The sequence below is a fragment of the Megalops cyprinoides genome, chromosome 19 (genome assembly GCF_013368585.1).
Source record: "Megalops cyprinoides isolate fMegCyp1 chromosome 19, fMegCyp1.pri, whole genome shotgun sequence".
In the NCBI taxonomy this organism is placed as follows: Eukaryota; Metazoa; Chordata; class Actinopteri; order Elopiformes; family Megalopidae; genus Megalops; species Megalops cyprinoides.
The window spans coordinates 10,892,530-10,916,831 of NC_050601.1; the positions used below are offsets into that span (position 1 = coordinate 10,892,530).

At 40.8% G+C, this 24,302-nt stretch overlaps 5 protein-coding genes across 10 annotated transcripts; 3 read left to right on the forward strand and 2 right to left on the reverse strand.

The window, feature by feature from the left end:
- Positions 1–1,097: 1,097 nt before the first annotated feature.
- Positions 1,098–7,051, forward strand: rusf1 (RUS family member 1). Of its 3 annotated transcripts, XM_036553218.1 has the most exons (15): positions 1,098–1,126; positions 1,650–1,811; positions 2,128–2,205; positions 2,693–2,807; positions 3,177–3,222; positions 3,323–3,355; positions 3,455–3,560; positions 3,985–4,086; positions 4,516–4,586; positions 4,871–5,055; positions 5,221–5,278; positions 5,527–5,591; positions 5,702–5,848; positions 5,966–6,031; positions 6,710–7,051. In XM_036553218.1, exons 2-15 carry the CDS (start codon positions 1,668–1,670, stop codon positions 6,793–6,795), a joined length of 1,302 nt encoding a protein of 433 aa, XP_036409111.1. In that variant the 5' UTR covers positions 1,098–1,126; positions 1,650–1,667; the 3' UTR covers positions 6,796–7,051. The 3 variants fall into 3 exon arrangements, with proteins under 3 accessions (XP_036409111.1, XP_036409110.1, XP_036409112.1); XM_036553217.1 differs by lacking the exon at positions 1,098–1,126 and having other exon boundaries at positions 1,238–1,811; XM_036553219.1 differs by lacking the exons at positions 1,098–1,126; positions 1,650–1,811; positions 2,128–2,205 and having other exon boundaries at positions 2,393–2,807; positions 3,115–3,222.
- Positions 7,052–7,308: 257 nt separating this feature from the next.
- Positions 7,309–10,830, reverse strand: zgc:113090 (uncharacterized protein LOC553741 homolog). 2 transcript variants are annotated; one of them, XM_036552550.1, is made up of 3 exons: positions 10,753–10,830; positions 9,251–9,449; positions 7,309–9,001 (listed from the first exon to the last, which is right to left on the reverse strand). In XM_036552550.1, exons 2-3 carry the CDS (start codon positions 9,438–9,440, stop codon positions 8,064–8,066), a joined length of 1,128 nt encoding a protein of 375 aa, XP_036408443.1. In that variant the 5' UTR covers positions 9,441–9,449; positions 10,753–10,830; the 3' UTR covers positions 7,309–8,063. The 2 variants fall into 2 exon arrangements, with proteins under 2 accessions (XP_036408443.1, XP_036408442.1); XM_036552549.1 differs by having other exon boundaries at positions 9,251–9,452.
- A 1,373-nt stretch (positions 10,831–12,203) lies between these two features.
- elob (elongin B) lies at positions 12,204–17,346 on the forward strand. The gene is made up of 4 exons (XM_036552558.1): positions 12,204–12,274; positions 14,403–14,537; positions 15,102–15,210; positions 15,950–17,346. Exons 1-4 carry the CDS (start codon positions 12,272–12,274, stop codon positions 16,060–16,062), a joined length of 360 nt encoding a protein of 119 aa, XP_036408451.1. The 5' UTR covers positions 12,204–12,271; the 3' UTR covers positions 16,063–17,346.
- A 1,620-nt stretch (positions 17,347–18,966) lies between these two features.
- LOC118794315 (protein ALP1-like) lies at positions 18,967–21,876 on the forward strand. Of its 3 annotated transcripts, none has more exons than XM_036552546.1 (5): positions 18,967–19,089; positions 19,489–19,592; positions 20,066–20,387; positions 20,692–20,932; positions 21,096–21,876. In XM_036552546.1, the coding sequence occupies exons 3-5, from the start codon at positions 20,073–20,075 to the stop codon at positions 21,824–21,826; spliced, it is 1,287 nt and encodes a 428-aa protein (XP_036408439.1). In that variant the 5' UTR covers positions 18,967–19,089; positions 19,489–19,592; positions 20,066–20,072; the 3' UTR covers positions 21,827–21,876. The 3 variants fall into 3 exon arrangements, with proteins under 3 accessions (XP_036408439.1, XP_036408438.1, XP_036408440.1); XM_036552545.1 differs by having other exon boundaries at positions 18,968–19,059; XM_036552547.1 differs by lacking the exon at positions 18,967–19,089 and having other exon boundaries at positions 19,450–19,592.
- A 606-nt stretch (positions 21,877–22,482) lies between these two features.
- On the reverse strand, positions 22,483–24,176 carry si:dkey-66i24.7. Its single transcript, XM_036552556.1, has 2 exons — positions 23,933–24,176; positions 22,483–23,246 (listed from the first exon to the last, which is right to left on the reverse strand). The coding sequence occupies exons 1-2, from the start codon at positions 24,027–24,029 to the stop codon at positions 22,654–22,656; spliced, it is 690 nt and encodes a 229-aa protein (XP_036408449.1). The 5' UTR covers positions 24,030–24,176; the 3' UTR covers positions 22,483–22,653.
- Positions 24,177–24,302: the final 126 nt, after the last annotated feature.

Below are 24,302 nucleotides of genomic sequence, written 5' to 3' on the forward strand. Positions count from 1 at the left end.
ACTTTTAAAGATGTGTCCCAAACACCCTGGAAACTTACGGACCCATGACTCAAATGGCAGTGATTGCTACAATCGTCGCCCCAGTCTCTCCCTTCTGTTTCCCAACAACAAGCAGGTTGTGGGCATTCTGCCAGTGTATTATACATTAACCTCAGTCAATCACCATGACATGTGTGGCCAGGCTTGCCATAAGGTGTGAACCACTGTAATCAGATCTTTTCTCAGTGACTCATAAGTGCACATTAATTTTCAGAAAGTTTCTCTTTCTCATCCTCCGCCGTCTTGGAACAGTGTTAATATAAAGTCATTTCCAGTAAGCATGTGGTCACTGCACACCCTCCTCAGGCGTCCCACCCCCAGCTTCCTGTTCAGATTTGTGCATGAGTATTATGACGTTTTTCTCTCCCCTTTTTTGGTAATGCATGTCACACACACAGTACAGGGGGGAATTTTCTGAATTCTCTATTAGTGACAATACACATACAGTAGATGGTAAAACAATTGCTGAAAACAAGGATCAACATGAATGCATTCTGGTTACACACTTTTAATACCGACACAGAACTTACTATTCACATACTCTGAAGAAACTGTTTAATCAATAAGATTACATACACTGACAACAAATAAAGCCTAAATAGGCCTACACTGTAGATAACCAGCACCACTCAATAATGCTTACAATGTACACCAAATCACAGCGCCATGTTATACACAAGTCGTATCCTGACTTGTATGTAACACTGATACACCAAAAACAACATTTCACATTTCAGCGCAGGAGATGACAATTCTGAATATTTGCAAGAATGAAATCTCTACAGTTCCTTCCGTTAGAAGTGACATGGTTATAGTTTCATAATTCTTTGAAAATTAAAAATGGTTTAAACCGATGTCGATATTGCACAAATCAATGTTATAAAAACGTAGTTGATTCAATTATTTATTATTATTTTACAGTAATACGTGTTACATTTTTATGACCCTAAACTGGGTTGGGAAGAGCGTAGCAGTTTTGCGACAGTCCCCTGCTGTCGGTGGACAGGATTGTGAACGATATTCTGCAACCATTGGCCAATGGGAGCCGCCCAGCTGACGTGGCGGTAGGATAAAAACACGGAAGCAGGTTGGTACTTGGTAGAACTGTGTGGAAGTATGCACGTATTTTCTCTGTTTTAAATATTTCATATTCCTAACGTTTTGGCCCTGTGATTAGGGAGACTTTCATTTATACACGTGCACCGCAATAATAACAGCAATAATTAAAAGCAGATGCAAACTAGCTGGTTTTGCAAAGCCACAGTTGCAAAGCAGTTGTTAGCTTGACAACCATAATTTTCACATGCATGTTGGCACACCGCATGTAAATTTCAGTGAAATGTTTACCAAAAGCAATTGAGCGAGTCAAAAAAGTGTATTTTCTAATCGCACGATAGCCAGCTAGCTGGAATTCGAGTTCGACTAGAACGAGGCTACCTGTTCGTACACACGCAACTCCTTATTGCAACCATATTTTCTGTTATGTTTCTGTGTAACAAACAATTGCTTAGTAACTATAACGATACGAGGTACATTTGGAAAATAACGAACTGGGCTATGCAAGTCAGCTTAACCTTGCCTTGAAGTGCATTGACTTTGTATGCATGAAGTCACCCATAGGCTCAGTAATGGAGGGGGAAAATGTGCTGGCGACTGAACGGTACGGCTCCCAGGAAAGATGGAGATACCGATTAAAGGACGGAGTACTGAAGAGAGAAAGTGAAGGGGAAGACCCTAGATTTACAAGAAGCTCTGTAGTTGGCGTGTTGAAAGTGAGTAGCTTTTTGTATGGCAAAACATATATACAATTCTGTTTTGTACCTCTCAATGATCCCCATATGGAGACTTACTCTAAGAGAGTCATGAAATACCAAACCATGGAGGATACCAGCACTTCAAATGGAGAGAGAATTTTCTCGGCATAGGTCTATGGCATGAGTGCTTGTGGCAGGGGACAGCACAACAGATGTTTAGTAATGTGTTCGCATATGTCAGGAAGCTCAGAATATGCACACTCTGGTTGATTGGCAGCAGTGTCCAGTCAGTCTTTAAATGTCTTTTTTTTGTCTGATTCCTTCCATCTTTCAGAGCATCTTCTTGCCGCAGGGATATCCAGACAGTGTCAGTGAAGATTACCTTCAGTACCAGTTCTGGGATACAATGCAGGTCTGTCCATGTCTGTTAAAATCAGAATAACTGGGGAGGAATTATTATGGCAACCATGAAGATGGAGAGGCATAGGCTTCTTTATTAGTGGTAAAAAGGTGCAAAACCAAACAGAGGTGACGATGGAGGTGATGATGGATAATGAATTCAGCTGTCTGAATAACTGACTTGTCAAAATATATTGTTGCATATCACTTTGGGTGTAAGTGGCTGACATAAAGGTAGTTCCTCCCTTTATCTGTCTGAATCACTACCTGAATCACTTCCTGTTGAATCACTATTTGTGCCTTTATTGTTATGCTTTGCATCATTTGGTGAGTATCATTATGTATATTTATATATTTTTTTCCTGGGTTCAAGTTTGCTCGTTTCCATATGATGTTGTCAGATGATAGTTAATCAGATATCAGGCGTATGGATTTCAGCTGGTTTCTCTCTCACTTTCTCTCTCTCTCTCTCTCTCTCACACACACACACACACATGCAGGCTTTCTCCAGTTCTCTTTCAGGCACTCTGTCCACTCAGGCGTCACTTCGGGGTGTTGGTGTTGGAAATCAGGAGGCCACAGTTGCTGCTGCAACTATTACCTGGTTATTGAGAGGTGTGTTTCTATCTGCCAGTGCAATTGCTATTCATGCTCAAATCAGTCAGCATGTAATATTGTATTGATTGTCCTCTTCCTCTTACTGATCTGTATCTCTGACGGCTTACGCTGGTCTGGAGATCCTCAGTGTTATGATTTTTAGTGGAAATTTGGTAAACTTATGAACCATTTGTGCCCCAGTTTGTGTGTATTTGTTATTAATGTATAATATGGCCAAAAGCTAGTGTAACCTGCAGGAATATAATCTCTGACCCAGTGTGAGCGCATAGGTTGTATCCAGTCTCTCACTTTCTCTCACTGTAAGTGTGAATGTGCTGTGGTGTCCCGCCAGTCATGCTGTAGTAAGATCCTTTGTCGTCATATTAGATGGTACTGGAATGCTGGGCCGTATCCTGTTTGCCTGGCTTAAAGGGTGAGTGTGATATGGTCACCAGTCATTGAGGAATGCCATGTTTCAGCCGTCAGTTTTTAAATCCTACAAAATATGTTTTTTGATTTCTGTTGTGTTTCAGGAGTAAATTGGACTGTGATGCCAAGAAATGGAGGTGAGCAGTAACTTCAAACCCATATGCAGGGAGTGGAAAGGCAGTTCGAATTGTCTTCTAAATCTGCATTTATGCTGCATTTCCTTCCTTATGTCTCAGGCTGGTAGCTGATGTTCTCAATGATATTGCTATGTTCATGGAAATTGTGGCTCCAAACTTCCCGACGTGCTTCACTCTAATTGTTTGTACTGCTGGAGTCTTTAAGGTAAGTACATACTAACACTAGCCAAACGTAGTACCAAAGTGAAATCTTCCATGATAGATTTCACAACAATACACAGAACCAATGTACATAAATTACATGCACTAATATTATTCCATCAGCAAAGTGTATAGATATAGATATACAACAAAGTGTGTTCTCTCAACGAAGTGCGCACATATTGTAGCTAGAGTACAGTATCTCATTAATATTTCTAGTAGTGTTAGTATATTAACTTGTGTGTTAACTTGAGCATTATAGTTAATATGCTGTAGTGTTAAGTCCGTGATTCGTGCATGAAGCCACTCACTCTGTTAATGTGCATGTATTGTATGTTACACTAACCCATACTCTGTGTGTATATGCTTGAATTCACGATATCTTAGCTGTTGTGTTTATTCACTGTGAACCTTCTTTCTCTCATCAGTCAATTGTAGGGGTAGCAGGGGGAGCCACCAGAGCTGCTCTGACTGTGCACCAGGCTCGCAGAGACAATATGGCCGATGTCTCCGCTAAAGATGGCAGTCAGGTTCTCTACTGTTACTTCACTTACATAATTAAAGTGTTTCTTTTCACTGCTCCTACTTTCTTATTTTGTTGTTAAATTGGTTTTAGATGGTGTAACCTGGTTAAAATCCCCACTGCTGTGCAGCTGAAATTGGGGATATTACACAGGTTTTGATAGCAATAGGGCTGCATCTATACATGATGCAGAATAATACACAGGATGGAGAATAATAGCGTGTTTAATACATCTTAACCAACTTTATTACATTAAAATAAAGAAATAAAAAGAAAGGAAAATAAGGAAATACAGCGGTTTGACAGTAATTATCTATATAGGTACAGTCTAGTTGCATAGTTATAGGGTCAATCAATGAGAAGGTGGGCCATTGTTTATCGTATTGTGGTCTTCAGTGCAATTAAATGCGTTAATCACGGTTTTTATTACTCCCAGGAAACTCTAGTGAATCTGGCAGGGCTATTAGTCAGCCTCATCCTCATTCCCCTGGTCACTGACAACGCATGGTGAGTCACTGCCCTGTATATCTCTTTTGTATAAACCTCTGCATTTGTATGGCTATGTTTAGAGACTGTGCAGTGGACAATGAAAGTGAATGAAGCTGCACCCTCTTCATAGATGCCTCATGTCTGAACCTCTGTTGTACTCTGGCACTTGGCTTATGTACTTTTTTTTTAGGTTTTAGACACCCAGTGTGAGTTAATCTGTCATTTATTTGTCAGTTGTAATGAACTGCAATGTTCCGTGTGCATTTGTACTGTATTTAACATCCCCCATTTGTTTTTCTTAGGTTGACCTTTACCCTCTTCTTCTTCTTCACCATCCTCCACCTCCTGGCCAATTACAGGGCAGTTCGCTCTGTTGTCATGGAAACACTCAATGAGGCTCGACTTTCTATTCTGCTCCACCAGTATCTGCAGGACAGTCAGGTCTTGTGTCCATCAGAAGCCAATCTAAGAGAGCCTGTATTCCTGGGTACGTTCTTTTGACCCATGGATTTCCCTCTGTGTTTAAGCTCTGGCAATAGTCCATATCTTGGTCTGTTATGCCTTAATGTGATACAGCTGAGTGTGGTTAAGTCACTCGGCGGTACATTATTGTTACTCATTATTGAGTCAGTGCACTTTATTTTCATTTCAGAGTTCAGGAGGAAGGTTCCCATTAAACTTGGAGTAAGGCTTGGAGAACTGGTCAACAAGTATGTTTGTGAATTCCCTTTATTTTTTACACAATACACTAAATAGTTAATTATAAATTAGTTTATATTCTTTCTTTGAACAAACTGTACAAAATTATACCCTATCTTATTTGTAACACAGAAATAAATTATTTCCAAGTTCTCAGATATACATACTCCCAATCATGATGGCTACATAAATTAGTGTTTACTCGTTATTGTAAAAGGAATGTAGTATAACTGAAAAAGACCATTCTGTTACTGCATAGCCCACAGGAACTCCAGCTGGCTTTGAAACACAGTAACAGTCCATACCTCATTGGAGTCAAGCATGGTATGTATGGAGTCCCTTTTTCCTTTAACAGGAGTGTTAATGTACTGAGGTCTCCTGTCACTCAGTGTTAGTGTGCAGTATTTAAGCTGTTCCCTGCTCATCTCTTTTAGGCTCAGTGTGTGTTTGTTTGGGTGAGGATGCATCAGCACGTGACGAAATCAGGGCGGTGTGTCAGGCAGTGTGTCTGAGCACTGTGCTGCTCTCTCCCTCCACGTCGGAGGGAGCTTTGAAATCACTCTCAGCTGCACGTACGCAAGGTAACTTACTACTGGGGTTGGCCATAACATAAACCTAAAGATGAGGTATAGCAATGATTCATCTCAATCACTGTGCCCTGTCTTTCTCACACTCCATAATCTCTTTCGCTTTCTAAGGCCTTTGGGAACTGGTGTCAGAAAGTCACAAAGTGATTGACCACATTTTCCCCCAGTTCCTTAAAGGTAAGATGAAAGCACTTAAAATGCATTAGAAATGTGACGGGGACCACATAAAGCATCAGGAATGTGGAGACCACTGCAGGAAAACACAGAACAGTATACCTTGTGTAGGCACTAAGCAGTATGCGGCATGAACAAGAATGTTGCATAATTCAGTCTGGAACACTCAGAATCCAACCTACAGTAACCTTTCATTTAACTGACAAAATAACCATTAAAATGTTTCTTAAACAGCACACTGAAATGGTGATGCCTCTCAAAAGGGGTTTATTTGCAAATTAAACAGATGTTCAGATGTGTCTGCAATACGGAAGATGATTAGCTTTCTGACTAGTAGCAATCTTCATTCAACAGATATATTAACTTTGGCCATACTTAATGTTGAATTTGATCATGTTGACAGATAAGCATTGAAAAAATGAATTCTGCATGAAAATGTTTGAAAGCTGTCAAATCATCCAAAGTGGAATTGAAGGGGTGTGGATACCAGCAATCAAATCACAAGCTCTGGATCATGAAGCATTAGTTGAACATAGTAATGACTCATAAAATGGCTTATAATTATAAAATGCTTTATAAAAACAATTAATTAATTTGGTTATCCCAAAGAGTTCAGTCAGTGAATAGGTCACTTTATATACACAGAATCATCCAGTCAGTGTTGACTGACCTGTATTTCAGGTCTTGAGGCCAGCGGGTGGCAGGTTGATCGTACGCTACTGGACTGGGATGAGTGGCGGGTGGACTGGAGAAAGAAAAGTGACTGACACATATTGAGGCTGACAAACTGGTCAAGAGCCTGAGAGGCAGGAACACAGGAGCCAGTCTGCACGTTGGCAGCAAACATGCTATACATATTTGTCTGCGCAAACATCGGGGCCAAGATCTACTCTGATAAGAAAGACATAACCCTTTCATCACTGTAGTCCTTCTCTTGCTGAATGAAATGGTGATATCATGTCAATGACATACGTAAATCAGGTAATGTCCATTTTGGATTGTAATAAAAAGTTCATTTAGACATTTTCATGGCAAAGTGTTTGCCTGTCCTCTTTGTTCCCTTCCTTTAATTTTTTTTTTTAACACAAAGGCAGTGCCTAAATATTTCAAATAATGCAATCATGGAAGCGCAGAACTTTAAGCGTGACTGAATTTCACTGCTTATTTGGCACTTTTTTTATTTTAAAATGTTGTTGTGCTGTGTAACAGTAAGTGCAGGGTTTGCAGTGATTTATCCAGATACATTGTAGTTAGTTTAATGTAATGACTAGGCTATCCATTTAAAAATTAGTTTTATTTATACAAGTGGTTTAGTGAAATCAAATATATAGGTACTTACATACAGAGGGATCACTGTTAATGGTGATCAAAAATTGCTGTTAAATAATATTTAAATCTTTTGCTCATGATTTATTCTTACATATCCACAATACCTCTTCACTGTTGTCATGCTCCCACACCAACAGCAAAACAATGTTTTGACCAACCATGTCTTCACCACTTCTGTCCTGACATCACATCAGACCTGGTTAATTGAAATGTTCCATGTTCACTAAACTTTAGTGTGGGAGTATTACAACATTGTGCAGCTACTTGCACATTAGTCACAGTACTCCACACTCATAAAATACTCCAGAAGTGCATACACTACGGCTGCTTATTGATGTATTTTAACCAACTTCACCATCCAGATGTTTGGATTAAACCAAATAGCTTCATTTTAGAACAGCGAATACTACCCCTTCACTGTATCCCATTCATACCTCATTATCAAACATCAGTAAACATGCTTCAGAGTGCCATTACAAAAGGAAAAATCCATGACATTTCAACAACAGTGTTGTTAGTTTATTGTTCATGACAAATCTTTGCAAACTTGCCTGTGCAAGACCTCACACACAGTACTTCCCAGCACTGTGACACCACTTCTGCAGCCACATAGCACACTTCCTATTTCACTATGAGAATCCAGTTGGGAGAATAGAATGATGACACAGGGGAATTTTTACTGTGTCTCAACTGACCAAAGCTCACTTCACACCAGTAAGGGATCTCCCACATGTGTTTTCTGGTGTCTTTTAAGGTTTTCGCCACGACTGAAACTCTTCCCACACTGGGTGCAGTGGTATGGTTTCTCTCCAGTGTGAACTCGCTTGTGTTTTTTAAGGTCTCCTGCTTGACTGAAGCACCGCCCACACTGCACACAGCAGTAAGGTTTCTCTCCTGTGTGACATCGCTGGTGTATTCTGAGATTTGCTACGCGACTGAAGGTCTTCCCACAGAGAAAACAGATGTGTTGTTCCTCCTTCCTCTTATACTGCTTGTGTTTTTTATTATCGGACAACGATCTAATAATTTTCCCAAACTTGAATCTCTTCCCTACTGTGCTACGTTCTGGCTGAATGTAGATCTGTCCCTGAGACTCCCTTTCAGAGTGGTACAGTTCTTGATTGGGTTCATCTTGTGCCAAGTTGCCAATTGCGTCTGCACAACCATACAAAGGAATTTGGGCAGCGTGCTGTTCTGACATGGAACATTCCGGCGGCTCCGGCTCCATCTTAATTTCATCGGAGGCCAGGCTGGGCATAGTTCCTGAATTGCAAGTGTTTGGAGACAGCGTGTTGGGAATGTTCACGGTGTGAACGGAGTCCACGTCAGAGTCGTTTTTCACACTGCGGCTTGTGAATATCGACTGGGCTGTATCCGACATCTGAGTCCCGCACTCCGACCCCAGCGCGCTCAGTCCGAGCACTTCGCACTCAGCCTCCGAGTCTGCAGAGTGATCAGACTCCAGTCTTCTGAGTTCTTCATCCCTTTGCCTAGTCCTCCTATGCCTGATCAGCGCTGCTTTCTCTTCATGCACTGTGAGCTCTGTGTCGTCCCTCAGACTGCAGTTCCAGTCCTGCTCATAGTGTTGCTGATCAATGGGAGACCTTCCCTCAGAGACTGCGAGAGACAGAGAGTGTGGACCTCCTGAGGAGAAAGGGGTAGACATGTTTACAAGCCCATACTCAGCTGTTCAGGAAGACAGAACATTTAAAGTTTCTCAAAATTAAAAGCACTTGCATAAAATAATAGCCGTATATATATCCTTTTCACATGCACCATTTTGACAATACTACTTAACAACACAAGCTACTTAGTGTAAAATGGTTTGATAGAGAATTTCGCAGGTCAAAGACTGGGATTCTGCACACATCCATGTTCTGTCTCTGGCCTCACCTGTGCTCACAGTCTTCACCACCTCCTGGAGTTCCCACAGCCTCCGCCTCAGGCTCTCATTCTCCCTCTGCGTCCTGGCAGTCTCCTCCTGGTACTCCGACACCGCCTGCCCCACCACATCCAGAACCTCGTGCACAGCCACAGCCAAGAGCTGCGCCACACTTGCTTTCAAACGCTCGATCTTGGACATTTTCCTCAGCTACTGAAACAAAGCAGATTCGATTACGCATATTTAGCACACTTCTGGGCTGTTAAATGACCTAATACCACACTCACCCACTGACACTGAGTAAGAGTTTGGGAGTAGGAGCTTTCTGTAACAGATTTATGAGTCCGCATTATGAGGCCTGACTCCGTGTGTCATTCTCAAAAATAAATCTAAGCCTTCAGGACAGGACCAGACTCACTGCATCATTTTTGAAATGAAAAATAAATCAGTGAATTGGAGTCTGGGTGACTGATTACACTGCCCTTAAACATCTTTTAAAAAGTCTGTGACCTGAACCACTGTGGCATGCATGAATTATACTTACACAACTCACACTGTGAGTGTGAATCACACTGTTAACTCATTCCTTTGTCACCTGTCTGCCCCGCTCTAGCCCATGGGGCCCTGGATGTTTTGCACAGCGTTGAAGATCAGGCCTTGACTGGATCAGGCTCCATGGACTTCTCTGGCCCATCCACTCACATTCTCAATGAAAAAAAAGTCCTTACACCCTACCCAACCACTCCATGTTGGACTGACTGCACTCAATGACTCATTAATGACTCATATCTTTTTGAGCGAGGGAATAATGTTTATGCGCTTCCCACTCTGTCTCACTTCGGGCCATTTTTCTGTTGTTAATTGTCTCTGGAAACAGTGATACGGTAGGCTATACACTATACAACCGTACCTGTATAAAAATCTGTCAGCATCGCGTCTGTCAGATGATGATTTATCTATTGGCTGATTACAAGAATTACTGGAACCACTAGATAACCCATCTCTAACGTCGTCCTTCGCAATATTGCATCCTGTCTCAGAAACTGTCCTTGAAACGCGGTTTTGGCAATAACACTTATCAGCTGGGACCAGATCGAACGGGCCATATTTCCAGATCACCCATTGGCTAACCTAGCTAAGTAGGCAGCTATACCGGTGGATTCAGACTGACAGCTATTCTTCTTCACGACTTTCCGTCCTTTGATCTTAGAATTTCAGGCCACAGATTACTTCCTGAACAGCGTAAAACTGGTATTTGATGATGTCAGAATTAAGTGTTACCGAAGCTGCGGTTCGGCTCTTTACACAGCTGCTAGTTCCTGACTCGCTAGCTAACGTTACAGCATTTTAGCCGACGCTCCTCACATGCCAGGTCCGGTCTTCGAGCCAGCGAAAAGCGTACACAAAAGCAAGAAGGGCCTAGGTCGTTGTTAGCTTTTCTGCAACCATTTATTTTAAGATAGTTAAACACCATGTAATGTAGCTAAGTATTACCAATACAATATGTACTAACCTGTGATTTAGCGTATATTGATGAGAAACTTCACTTCATCCAAAGCCAGATCGGTAGCTCGACTGACGCCGATGATCGATGATGTAATACACCGCACAGCCGTGTTACGACAAAACGGTGCGACCAAACGGGCGTTACTCAGTGTATGACGATTTAAATCCCGGTAAACGTGATGCAACGCAGTAAAACAACATTTTTTGTAATTCAAATGAGTTTGTACAGTTTAATTGGACATAGACTACAAAATTAAACAGCGAATAATGCATTACCGATATAATTAACAATTATAAGTTGTGCCTGAGCCATAAAGACTTTGTTTCCACTGTTATATGGACCTTGGTGGTATAAATGATTAAGATAAAAGTGATGTTCACATCTGGGGAATTCTGATATGTACTAGCTCAAGGATACTTGAGCTTTGGGACTTTATTTAATATGGTGGCCATAAAGTTTTGTACTTATTCCTACTCGCCTTTGGTGTCGTTTGTTTAGAAGTATGCAGTTTGGAATATCACAACATGGTATAGGTTAAAATTGGAATAGAGAATCCTTGTGTTTTGTCAGTTAGAAGGATAAATAATAACGAATTTGTTATCTGGTGTTCTAGAATAACTTCACCTTTTAACCCTTGTGTTGTCTTACTTTTTAAATTTGAACATCTATTATAGTATTGGTGCCTCACCTGTTTAAAATTGAGCCTTTAAAACTCATTTTATGAATATGTTAATAAACTGTGCTTTCCTACTTTACAGTGCAGAGAAACTGTATTTACTCAGTGTACACCACTCGTTTTTAATACAAAACATACATAATAATTTATTTCTTTTTGCTTTAATTGATATTTATCATTATTATTATTATTATTATTATTATTATTATTGTTGTTGTTGTTATTATTATTAATATTATTATTAATTCCCTGGGTAGTGAAAAAAACAAACACAATCTTAGGGGTCAAAAATGACCTGTTTCCAAACACCCCTAAGTTATTATAAATTTTTTCCAGCATGAAATTCGATTACTTTTCCTAGAGTGACCATTAGAAAAAGTGAAACATTGCCCTTTTTTAAACTGTAAAACACAGTAAAACTGTGAAGTAGGAAAACAATTATTATGTGACATGTAATACTACTGCAACAAATTCATGGAAGATAACGTATTCATAAAATGAATTTTAAGGGCTCAATTCTAAACAGGTGAGGCACCAATACCTACTATAATATATGTTCAAATTTAAAAAGTAAAACGCCTATTGAAACAGCTTCTGGAAAGTTAATTAATTAATTTTGGTGTGAATGACAATACGTAAAGTTTGATCCTCTGTTATGTGTTGCTATGTTACTAATTTAGTATATTTCTCCTAATTTTTGTTTTCAATGGAAAACTAAAAATACGATTTACAATCTGTCAACCTCGCGGTGGTTGCCGGGACAGTGGAAGACAGACGGAAATGGTTCGAGTGCACGTAGTGCACTGTGGGACAGCGGAGGAGTTAGATGAGCTCAGCCACCTAAGAGAGATGGTAAGTGAATTGGCAGTCTGATTTTGAAATGAATTTCATGTTTTCGGCCATTATAAGCTTCGTTTTCAGAAAAATTATTCAATTAAAACCTATGTAAATTTTGAGAAAACTCACTTGTGAAGGGAGAGAATGTCGATAAAATAACGGCTTTCGGTCAACAGCTAGCTGACTATGTTAGGTGTATCAAGATAGCTAACAAACTGCTAATACGCTAGCTAACCGGAGGATGGTGCGTTTGTTATGATAAGATGCCGTGCCGCAGACTAACTAAAATGGAGGCTCGACACTTCAACAAGGCCCAACGTTTATCGTTAAAATATACACGCCCTCCCCTTCTGTGTATTATCAAATAGTTAGCTAGCTTGCTGGAAGTGTAACTGAGGGAAAATTGCGCTGTAATGTGAAAAAATGTCATACGTTCAGCCTTTTTTAAACAGCCAGGTACAAACCGGCCTAGCTAGCTAGCGACTTGTCAGCTACATTGTGGGACCTTGATACAGTACTTACATGTTCTTATTGTGCTGATAAATGAGTTAGCTATATTTGAATTCATTTAATTTAAATGTAACAAAGGCAGGCTAATTAAAATAGCATGCTAACGATAACAGTCGGTTGTTTCAAACACTGTCGGTATGCTAGCTAGACTACTGGCTTAGATAGGTAGTTAGCGATCACATACTGTAAGTAGTTTCACATGTGCTCAGTCGGGAGAGTTCTGCATTTTAAAATCGATTATAGTTAATTCACTCATACTAGTACTGTAGCTCGCTCGCGTCGTTGATTGCGTCGTGAAAAGCGCTACTAGAAAAAAAAATCTCTCATTAAAAACAGCCAAAGATACTAGTCTCCTTACCACGAAATAGATGTTTCTTTAATTACAACATGATCGGACTTAGACTTGTCCGTAAACAAACATACCGGGGAAAGAACTAATTTCAGTCAGTGACTAACACAAGTGCATCGACGAGCACCTGTCAGAATGATAAAAAAATAAAGGTTTTACACGTATTATCAAGTCTTTGCATATGTACGATTGAGGTGGACCATGAGCGCAGAACACCCCTCACCCGTCGATGACGCATGCCGGCCTGGTAACCATCAGCCAGAGTTGTTCATTGGGATCAACAGAGAAACGCATAGCCATAGTAAAGGCAAATAACTGTTGGATATCACGCTGAAGACATTGATGTGTCTTATTATGAGGCTTGAACACTGACCATTTAATTGTTCGTTAACGGGGTGAGAAGCTGAACAAATAAAACGAAGCTGGTGAGGGCGGTGCAGTTTACGCTGCCCCCAGTGGTTTTTCTTTTCTGAATTTCAAATAAGAAAACTGGAAACGTTTTTAGAAATAGATGGGCAAAACCTTATAATTACTACGTTTGTCTGATTTATACATGTTTGTAGCCATAAACTTTACATGTTATGTGGCTGTATTTGACAATGGCAACTGCCATTGTGTATTATGTAGTAGTTATCACTACTACACTAGCGTCACTTTCTGTGCACAATTTTAGGTCCATACGTATTTTAATTGTGTTAATATTTAATTGATTTCTCTCATGCACAAAAATCTCTCTGATTGCTCTCAAATCTCTTCAATGGAGCATGGTGTTTAGAACATTTAAATCCATCCGTATGTACAGGTGGGCCTTGTTTTTACCACCAGAGGCATTCCAGAAACACTGTTGCATATTTGTGAATTGAAATTTTCCTTATACATTGTTGAGGCAGTGTTGTAAGCACTTATATTAGTGAACACAGGCTAGAAATCAAATTTTCTCAAAAGGGCTCTTTATATGTGGGATTAGTTCAAGTGTACTCCTTTTGCTAATACTGCAATATGTTCTGGTTCTCACCCCCAGGCTTCTCTTATCAGCCAGGTGTATGTGATATTACAAAGTTATTAACAGCGTTCTTATAAATGTCTGAATGCAGTTTGTCATCAGTCAGACTGTCGTGAAACAGGGACTGCCTACATTTATAAAAATAATATATTTGTATCAAGGGTAACTTCAGTGTCCACTTTTAAACCTCTTTCTGTGTTAGTATGAAAGTTACTTGGGATCTGTTCAGTGTGTCCTCTCTGCATCATCCCCTCCCTCTGTTCACCTTTTACTCCTTTAAGGATGTGTTTCTGATGATCCGGCGTCACAAGACGACCATCTTCACCGATGCCAAGGAGTCGACCACTGTCTATGAGCTGAAGCGCATTGTGGAGGGCATCCTCAAAAGAGCACCAGAGGACCAGAGACTTTACAAGGTATCCAAAGCGTCAGACAAATTTTTATTGGTGTTCAGAGGAGTAAGGGGGTGAATATGCAATTTTTTTTTTCAAACCAGCATTAACTATATGAAATACCCTAATAATCAAGCATGTGTTGTTTGAAATAGAAGAAAAATTATACTGACACTGTGGCAGTGTGTGCATTTCTTGTCACCCTTGAGAAACTGCAGATTTCAGTCTCCAGTCTTTTCCAGTATGCAAGTATTTTCAAAAATGAAATGGTCATTCTGGTGAGGGTAACTCTGTAAGGAGATTCTTACTCTCTAGTACTCTTACTCTGTAATTGCATTTTCTGAGCAGCGTAGCAGTCAGTCAGTGTGTAGTAGAATGGCCCAGATAACAATGTGTTTACACTTAGTTAATACCTCACTCCGTCAGTGTAGAATGCTGTGTGTGCTTGTGTTCAAATCTGTGCATTTTCACTGTACTGAGGAGTGGTTTGTGGTTTCTTACATTCTCTCTGTGAGGTGTTCATAGTCTAATGTAGTCCAGTTAATTCATTGTAATTTTTATTCTGACCTAAGCCTGTCTTTTTTCCAGGATGACCAATTGCTTGAAGATAGTAAGACTCTAGGAGACTGTGGGTTCACTAATCAGACAGCAAGACCCCAGGCCCCAGCCACTGTTGGACTGGCTTTTCGCATTAATGGTGAGTTTGACAATTCATTCAGATTAACGTGCCATGGATTTGACATAATGGTGAGTGTCTGTTGGGCTCCTTTTATTAACTGTCCCTATAGATCATTCTGTCGGTGTTTGTAGTGATCTGTAGATACATCTTGAAAAATCACACCTTTGATATTCCTATGTGTCCTGTGTGTCTATAACTTCAGTGTTGGCTGGGAAATCAGTGGGACCAAATCAAGAGCAGTACTTAATGTAATTCTAAAATTTCTAGTACCATTGTCAACAAAATTCAACAAATGAATTCTTTTATATAGGATATATAAGTGTTTAAAGCAGTATTGAACTGTAGTGTGGGTATGTATTTTGATAGAGAGAGACAGGGTCAAAGGGGCATACTTTGTTGCTCTCACCTGTTTTGACAATGTAACAGCAGCATAGTATTCCCTTTTGACCCTGTCCCTGTCAGTCAAAATACATTTTCTCATTTCAGTATCTGTAATTTTATGAGCAAATAAGTCAGGTTGGCTTATAATTGACAATGCTCTCACAATAAACATTTTTTGTACTGTTTCTTTAATTGCATTTTTATGAGAACAATTGTGAACAAGTTTAACAACTAGGCTCAAGACTCGTGGTAGCGTCCCCTCCGGGATTAAAGTCCACGACCCTTAGTGCTTTGTCTGGCTGACACTGCTGGGCTGCGACAGGAGTGATCCCAGTGCTGTGAGTGGACTGTCATGCTTGCCCCCTCTCTCTTTCAGATGACGTGTTCGAGCAGCTGCGTGTGGAGCCCTTCTCCAGCCCCCCTGAGCTCCCTGATGTCATGAAGCCCCAGGACTCCGGCAGCACGGCAAACGAGCAGGCCGTGCAGTGAGGGCGGGGCGGGGGGGTGCACTGAAAAGAGGAGCGAGGGGGTCTGGGAAGGGTAGGAGGGCTGGAAGAAGGGCTGGAAGTGGTGTTGTTTGTAAGGTAGAATATGGGGGGGGGATAAGGGTATTGGGGAGTAAGTGGATGTATACCTGTGATCTTTGATCTGGCTAAACTATTACTCCTGTCAAATCACATGCAATAAATGGACATGAACTCACAAGATATATTAACCCCCCTCCTCAGCACATGCGTGCATGTTTAGATTGCCACAAACAGGACACTTGAACACATTTCTGATTGACACATTGGCCTAGTTGCAGGCAGTCTTACAGGACAAACCAGTGTAAGGTAGGGCTTATAACACACCTTACATTTTATTTAAAGTGATTTCAGGGGAAGGGTGGCTTAATGTGTATTTGTGTTTATTTGGACATGGGGGCCTAAAAAATTTGAACCCCCTCTTGCAGAATGCAGTTATGTTACTGTGTGTTACCTTAGTGAATATTAATATTATTTAGGATTGTCATGATTTTACAGGGAATACAACAGGGGGAGAGGGGAGTATGTAAGTTTGTTCTGTGTTACAAGAGAAAACGTGCATGGAATCTTAATAAAAATACAGATACAAACTGGATGCTAGAACTTCAGTGTACACTTGAACACAGAAGATGTCACAAAGATCTTGCACCAGAAAGCAGCCCTTTCAGTGTCAACCTGGAACTTTTTTTCCTTTTAAAGTGTTTGATTCTTGTTAGGTCTGTGTTCTCCGTTGGTATCCCACCTTGGTCCTGGAGTTCCTTTGTGTCTACTGGTTTTTTATCTGTTTTGATGCTCTCTCACTCATAGTTGAAGTAATTATTTCTGTAATTTAAGCTTTTTTTTCCTTAATAATGAATTTAATAATTTAGTTCTCAGTTTGGTGTTTTGGGTGACTTGCGCAAGTCTGTAGAATTTGCATTTGTCTTGTGCTATAACTAAAGTCACTGCAGACAGCTGCTCTTTTGCATTTGAGAATTCTGAAATCTCTGAGAATGAGAAAGTGAAAGACTAAATGACTGCATGGAACTCCAACTCCAGGTTGGTAGACCAACAGCGTACTGCGCCGACAGCAGGTTCTTTGTTGCACGTTTGGCACTGACTGACATGGACACGGCTTCGATTGGCCTTTGGGATGCTCCCCTATGTGTTCTGCCGTGTGGTGGAAACGCCTCATGACATAAAGCTCTCTCAAAAAAAACAATACATGTAACTATTTGAGTTGAATAAAGATGATCGCTTTTGTTTTTCAGTTCCTGCGTGGTGGTGTTGGTTAAGCATGCCCTTTGATGTTCAGACCTCGCTCTGTTTTTGTCATGCACATACAATATGTGAGGTTCTGTGTTGGTTTTCTTGTTCAGACCTCGCTCTGTTTTTGTCATGCACATACAATATGTGAGGTTCTGTGTTGGTTTATTAGTCTAGTCCAGTGCAGGGTGACCCTCATATTTGAAATGGGAACAATGCCGGATTTCTTTTGACACCATATATATATTTTTTTTTCTCCCCAAATCTAAAAACTCTTTGCAAGTCTTGTTGACAGGCTACCCATTTTTAACTTACTTTATTAACATTTCCGATATTATAATTGTCATGTACATCCTGTGTATGTGTTACATGTTTGTAATTTGTGTTGTCATGTCATGACTGGATTCTTTCTTATTTATTGGCTTTGCTCTAATGAGTAGTCATGTAGTTTCCAATTGTCACACTGTCTTTTGGACATGCACATGCCATTCAGACAGTGAAATGAATGTGGGCAGATGTGGAAGAATGGAATTTATATTTGGAAAAGATTGTTAAGGAGAGAAGAAATTCATAAGAAATGTGATACTAAATGTGATTTTTTTTCAAGTTGCCTGTAAATTTATCTTGGTCAGTTTTTTTTAAGTGTACTAATCAAAGTCCGTAGCAGGGTAGAAGCTTTTGGTTGTACTTTGAGCACTCCTATTGGAAGACACCAATGTGGACTGCTTTTTTTGAAGGGCTGAGCTTTGTTGGGATTGCATCGTTTTAATGACCGCCAGAATTTAAAGTCCCACTGCAATCAGGATAATTTTGTTCTGTGTGGTTTCTTACCCCAAAATGAGTGAAATTCAGAGAGAGATTGACTTCCCTCCTTTTTTGTTTGTTCAGGTAATTGCCAGAAATGGCTTTGGGAGTCTTGGAACAGGATATACAGTAGGTGGAAGCTACAGACAGTACTGTAGAGGCAGTGGAAGGGGAAATATGGAGAAAAAATATTGATAAATTGTATTTCTGTTTTAAGCAAATGGCCTAGAGGCCTGTTGAAGGGAGAACTGTGATTTGGAGGGTGTATTCTGTTGGCATATCTCAGCTGCATCTCTGCGTCTGTGACATGCATAGCATTTAACTCATTGTCTTACTGACATCTCGTAATACTTCGTGATAACTACTCTGAGCATAGTGATACACTTATTTGGAAGTCGCTCTGGGCAAGAGCAGCTGCTAAATGATATAAAGTAATGCAATGCATAGTTCATTTTTGTAGAAGTTCGGACCGATAGAAACAGACTGATACACACATAAAACCTTGTGTCGCTGTTCAGTAAGATGTCAACATCGGTAAGATATTGACAAGGTTTACGTGGTGAATGCGAAATATGTTTTATCATTTACGTTTAACATTAAATAACGTTACGCCTGTACTGCATCCATGTAGGTTCATGAACTGCATAAGATTTAAAAGAAAATAAATGTTTCGTTTTAAACCTTGTCGCTGATGACTCCGGCCAGATAAGGCTGGAATTTGGTAGATAACCCATGTGGTGACTGCAAGTCAAATACAGTTCCACCTTCAACAGCTGGGCGGCGATAGGTAACATTTGCGCGCTGATAACTCAATCGGACAATGGGGTAACATCTATGGTACAGTGTAGCGCTTATGTGAAAGTTTACAAAAAAATAATACGATTCCATACATCCAAATGCCCGGAGCGACACGGTACGTAAACAGTTAACAGCCTTATTTGAAGTAAGTGAATTTGCTGCCTTGCAGGTTTCTTTTAAAAGGTAAGCCAGCTCAAAAAAGATATTGACAAAGATAGTTGGCTAACTTTAGCTGGCTAGCCAGCTAGCTGGCAGTGGATGTTCAGGTTTCTTCACTCCATTTCAAACATGCCGGTGCAAACCAATGAAACTTTCTGTTATAACTGCGTCAATTGTATTATTTGATCCTAGTTTCTTTTAGCGAGATATCTAGTCATTTAGCTCCCGTAGTCAGTCTGTCCCTTTATGTTATTGACGCTTTGAATGACTGAACAGTCTATTAGCTAAATAGCGATGTTAATAGCTACCTTAACCATGTATATGTCAGCAACATACAGGTCAGATTAGCTATATATGTTATTCTGGTGTGTTATTTACATTACAGGGGCTAATAAAGTAGCTAAAGCCCAAGGTGTAATGTCATGTCCTGCCAATCTAAATAGGCTACCAGACAACCTGCGCATGTCCACGCCGGTCGGCGTCAGCTAGGTGAGTCCCTCAAAAAGCGGTTAATATTTTACTTTTGTTTCATGTAACATTTCGTTCTACATTACGTCAGTATTATTGTAGCTCCTAGCACAGACCTTGGCCCAGTTTATTCTTTTTGTTCTAAGTAGCTGCATAAGAATATGGATATGTGACGTTCTCGCAATCCAGTACCAACCGTAAGAAATAAAAGCCTTTAAGCTGTCTCGCAAAAAAAAAAAAAAAAAAAAACCTTGAATTATTTTTCTGTAATCCTCAGTCATTTCTTCATCTGGATTTTTAGCCCAATTTTAATGCTGTGCTTATCAATGCCAGAAACAAGGTTTTGGTCATTCTGAGGCAGCTCCGGCTTGAGATACAGGTCACCAGCTCTTCTCAGCAGAAAAAAATGAATTTGATGGGGAGTAAGTTTAAACATTGCTGACACTGGGGAAGGTTGTAATATAACTAGCCACTAATCAACCCTTTCCTCACAGCTCTACGATGTACAGCACCGCGTGTGTGGTGTCGGCAGGCCGGGCCGTCCTGGAGATGATCCAGTATGACTGGGAGCCGCTCTCTCACGGGGAGCTGGAGCAGCGGCTGGATCATGCAGTGGAGGAGATTCTCGAGGCGGATCTCATTGAGAAGGCGAGAGCCCAAGCTGGGCCTACTTATCTGCCGCAGCCAGAACCGCCACAACACATTCAGCAGTCAACGCTGTCACCACAACCTCAACAGTTAGAATTGCCTCAGCTTTCACAAGAGTCTCAACAATTTCAAGAGTCAAGTAATGCTCAGGAGAACATTGCTGTCCAGGTATCTCCTTTTATAGTGGTCTTAAGGAATTTAAATCCTTGACTGAATGTCAACATGTACCCATTGCAACCTAATGTAAATTTGGAGCTGAAAGTTTATTTGATAGCCTGCCCAAGTAATGTTAGTTCTATGTTAGTTGATAGGAGTCTGTTTAAAAATCTATCCCTGTTTCAACGTGTTGCACAACTTAAACAAATTGTCCATGTATATTGGCTGTATTCCCCCTTTCTGTTAATGCTCTTTGGGTCTGGTTAGTCTATGAGTATGTGACATATTGAAGTCCTCTCTCTGCACGTTCTCTCAGTATATCACAGACCTCCTCCAGAACTCGGACTCCAGCTACAACAGGAGTCGACTGACAGGCCGTGCCCGCCTGTCACTCCCCCACACTGTCATTCTGTCCCTCACTCTGCTCTGCAACCGCCTCAGCTATCGCTCGGTGTCCAGCCGCTTCCGTGTGGAGAAAGGGAACATACACCGCATCTTCTTCTCCTTCTGTGAACGAGTGAATGCGCTGGCCGACCAGCAAATACGATGGCCGACAGGTATATGCGCAAGAGGGAGACACAGTAGTGACGCTGGCTCATTTTTGTGTGCGGTGACTTGATGCACGTAACCTCAGTTACCTGACACTTCTAAACAAAACAAATACTGTCTTACCATTCCCCCCTTCACCATTTTTACCTATTTCTCTGTCTCTCTCTCCAGGGCAAGATGGAGAGGAAAACCTACAGTCCTCCAGTTTCCTTGCCAAAACCGAGAGCTCAGAACAGACAGGAATCCCTAAGGTTTTTGGTATCCTGGGACGCACTCGCATACCTATCCGCTTACCAATTGGGAAACAACAAGTCGAAGGTGGAGTATTGGAGGTGAAAAAAATGAAAAAAGAAGTCCATCCGGACTCTTGGCTGAACGTGGAGCTTGTGTGTAACAGCCAAGGCAAGATATTGCACTGCAGAATCAGCAAAGGCTCAGATACTGACAAAGCCAGTGCCTTAAAAGAGAAACTCAAACAGAACCCTCATATGTTACCGGAAGGATCCTGCTTGGTGGCAGGGTCAGGGTATCCCCTCTCTGGCCAAATCCTGACCCCATACCCCACATGTTGTGGTACTAGGGAGAATCTCTACAATCAGGCCCTTGAGGCCCATCTGGATGTATTTGACCAGGTAGTGGCTGAACTGAAAGCTCGCTTCCAAAGGCTGAAGTATTTGGACATGGGGAACTTTACGAGGGCACATGCAGTGGTGTTGACAGCCTGTATTTTGCATAACGTGTTCCTGGAGATGGGAGCCAGAGAGAGTGTGTCTGTGAAGCCTCAAAGGGAAGAAAGGGAAAAGGAGGAAGGAGAGGAGGAGGAAGAAGGTGTGCGTAAAAGGGAGGCCATTGCGGAATTGCTCTATAGAGAGATAGAGGCTGGGCAACTGAAATGTGATTAAATGCTGAATATGAAATGGCATGGAGATGGTGATACAGTGAGGAAGGGGATCAGGGAGTGTATTGCAGTAAATGTGCTGCCATCATTTCTTCTCCTGGAACATTCTCTGAATGGTTTGTTTTCATTCCTTCTGTTTATGGTTTTTTCAGATAACAAACTGATCAAGATTCAGTTTTTCCTTTTGCAAAATAATAGAAGACTTTGCTATTTTTGAATTTTTATTAAAAGAAAAAAAACAGGCAATGTGTGTTCAGCTTCTGTTGATGTTTTCTAACAGTTATAAGTTGTAAGAATTATTTACAGTTAGGTCAATTATACCATTGAGGCAACTTTTGAATTTTTCTCTGGGTCAATTGAGAATATATTTTATTATATATTTTAAGTTTCCACTTCATTAGTAAGTACCTCAAGACATCAGATTTATGTTGTAAATTATTTTATTCCTTGTTCCTTGTACACATTGTAAATATAAATCATAGGATAAAGCAAAACGGCAGTCAATCATTGATTGTGTGCCAAGACTGTCCACAAGTTGGTCCAATTGAATGCGTATCTCAATTGAAGAATTTTTGAAAATTTAAGGAAATTTGCATTATCATTTTAAAAATAAGTAAAATAATAATAAAGGATATAAACATAATCTAAAGGCATGTTTTGAAAGGAAGAGTAAAGCTTTTCAAAATCTATGAAAATCCATGATGGAAGCCATTGCATTCAAGAGCTCTTGCTCCATGAACAGCCTGACAGTTGCAGTCTCAAGACAAAGTTCAATATTCACAGAAAGACACTACACCACTCTGAGCCACATGCTATCAACTATCCACTGCTTTACTTTGGTAACTGGGAGTTACTTTCCTCAGCTAAGCTGGAGATGGCTCTGGCCAGGTTGTTAATGGCTTCTATCTTCCTCTCCTCTAAAGCCTTTTGCTGTGCCCAGAGATTCATCTTCCTCTCCTGCAGCTCTAGGTATAATTGCAATACATCCTGAGGAGGCCGAGAGGAATAGGGAGCTGAAGGCAGAGATGGAGTAGGAAGGATTGGAGTGAATTTTTTAGCCGCTATAGCTCTGTCTAATTTGGCACCGTTCAGTTTCTTCTGCGCTGCTACCTCTTCCCTGCTTTTTCCCAGAACTTCATGCATGGCCTGAAAGAACTCCCAGTGAACACTCTGTGCACCCTGCCTCTTGGCTCTCTCTGCGTTCTTCCTGTAAGTCGCCAGCATGTTTCTCCATTTTAGGTCGCATTCATAGGCCTTGACGGTGACATCTTGGTTCCCTGCAGATCTGAGATTGGCCGTCACCCTCTCAGCCACAGTCTCCCACAGCTTCTTCTTCTTAAAGACTGGCTGGTCAAACTCGGAGTCCATGGCCAGTCGAGTGCGAACCAGAGCCCAGGTGGCCTGCAAGGTCCAGACGAACTCTACTGTTCGGTCAAAGGACGAAAAGGGGAAAGGGTTATTATTAAGAGATAAACTGAAGAAGGAAGGAAAAGAGTAGGAATGTCAAATCGTTCCACATTTGATTATGGGACAGTAACATCTGAATGTGTTTCTTAAATGACATTTAATTCCATACATACAAATACGAGAAATCAACTTTGAAACTATGAAGCATGACAAAGAAAACAGATCATTTGATCACTCTAACTGGAATGTGTGCTTAGCAGAAGCCCTAATTCAATTAAACATACAGTGCTGACATAATGAAATCTTCCTCTGACCTGTAGTGGATTTTACCAGGTCAGCTGAAGTCAAATGCTCATGGGCTTCAGAGCCTATTAACACCAGGTTCGTAGGAAGTCCCTGATCTCCTTTTCTTAAGACATATTAACAGCAATCCTGTGTACCGTGCGCGGGCTAGATAACGCACTTTACATTTTATCACAAAAACTGAAGAAGTATGTTAGTAATGGCTGGTTAGCTGACCTCAATCGAAAAAAAATGCATTTTAACTTTTGGAATGATCAACTTTTCCTGTTGTTAATAAACCTGAAAAGAACATGCACGCGCTCCCATAGATAACGTTAGTGGTGAGGCTGTGCGGAGCTCATCGTGTGCTCCTCGCATTCAGTATCTCGTATTAGCTTACTGGCTACTACGCCTCTCTTACCTCCTTTCGATTTATCAGGGTCCAAATTAGAAACCACCGCTGTATTGTCATTGTTGTTTTCAACGCTCCCCTTCGGTGTTGTTTCAACGTTTGCCATAGTGTAGTTCACACTGGAGGACAGAATAGTAGAAATTAACTGATTCTTTAGTGGATTTAAACAACACTTGTGTTGCACCGATGATTTTTTTTTTCACATCAACTAAAACGATGATTATAACAACAACCAGGTTCGTCTCGGCCCATGTTAAGCAGATTTTGAGCGGAAGTCGAAAAACAGAATGTGGTATTTGGGAAATGTATTTTTTCATCAAAGTCGTTGCTGGGGAGGGGAGGATTCGGAAACTACGATCCCAATGTGCGTCTAGAAAAA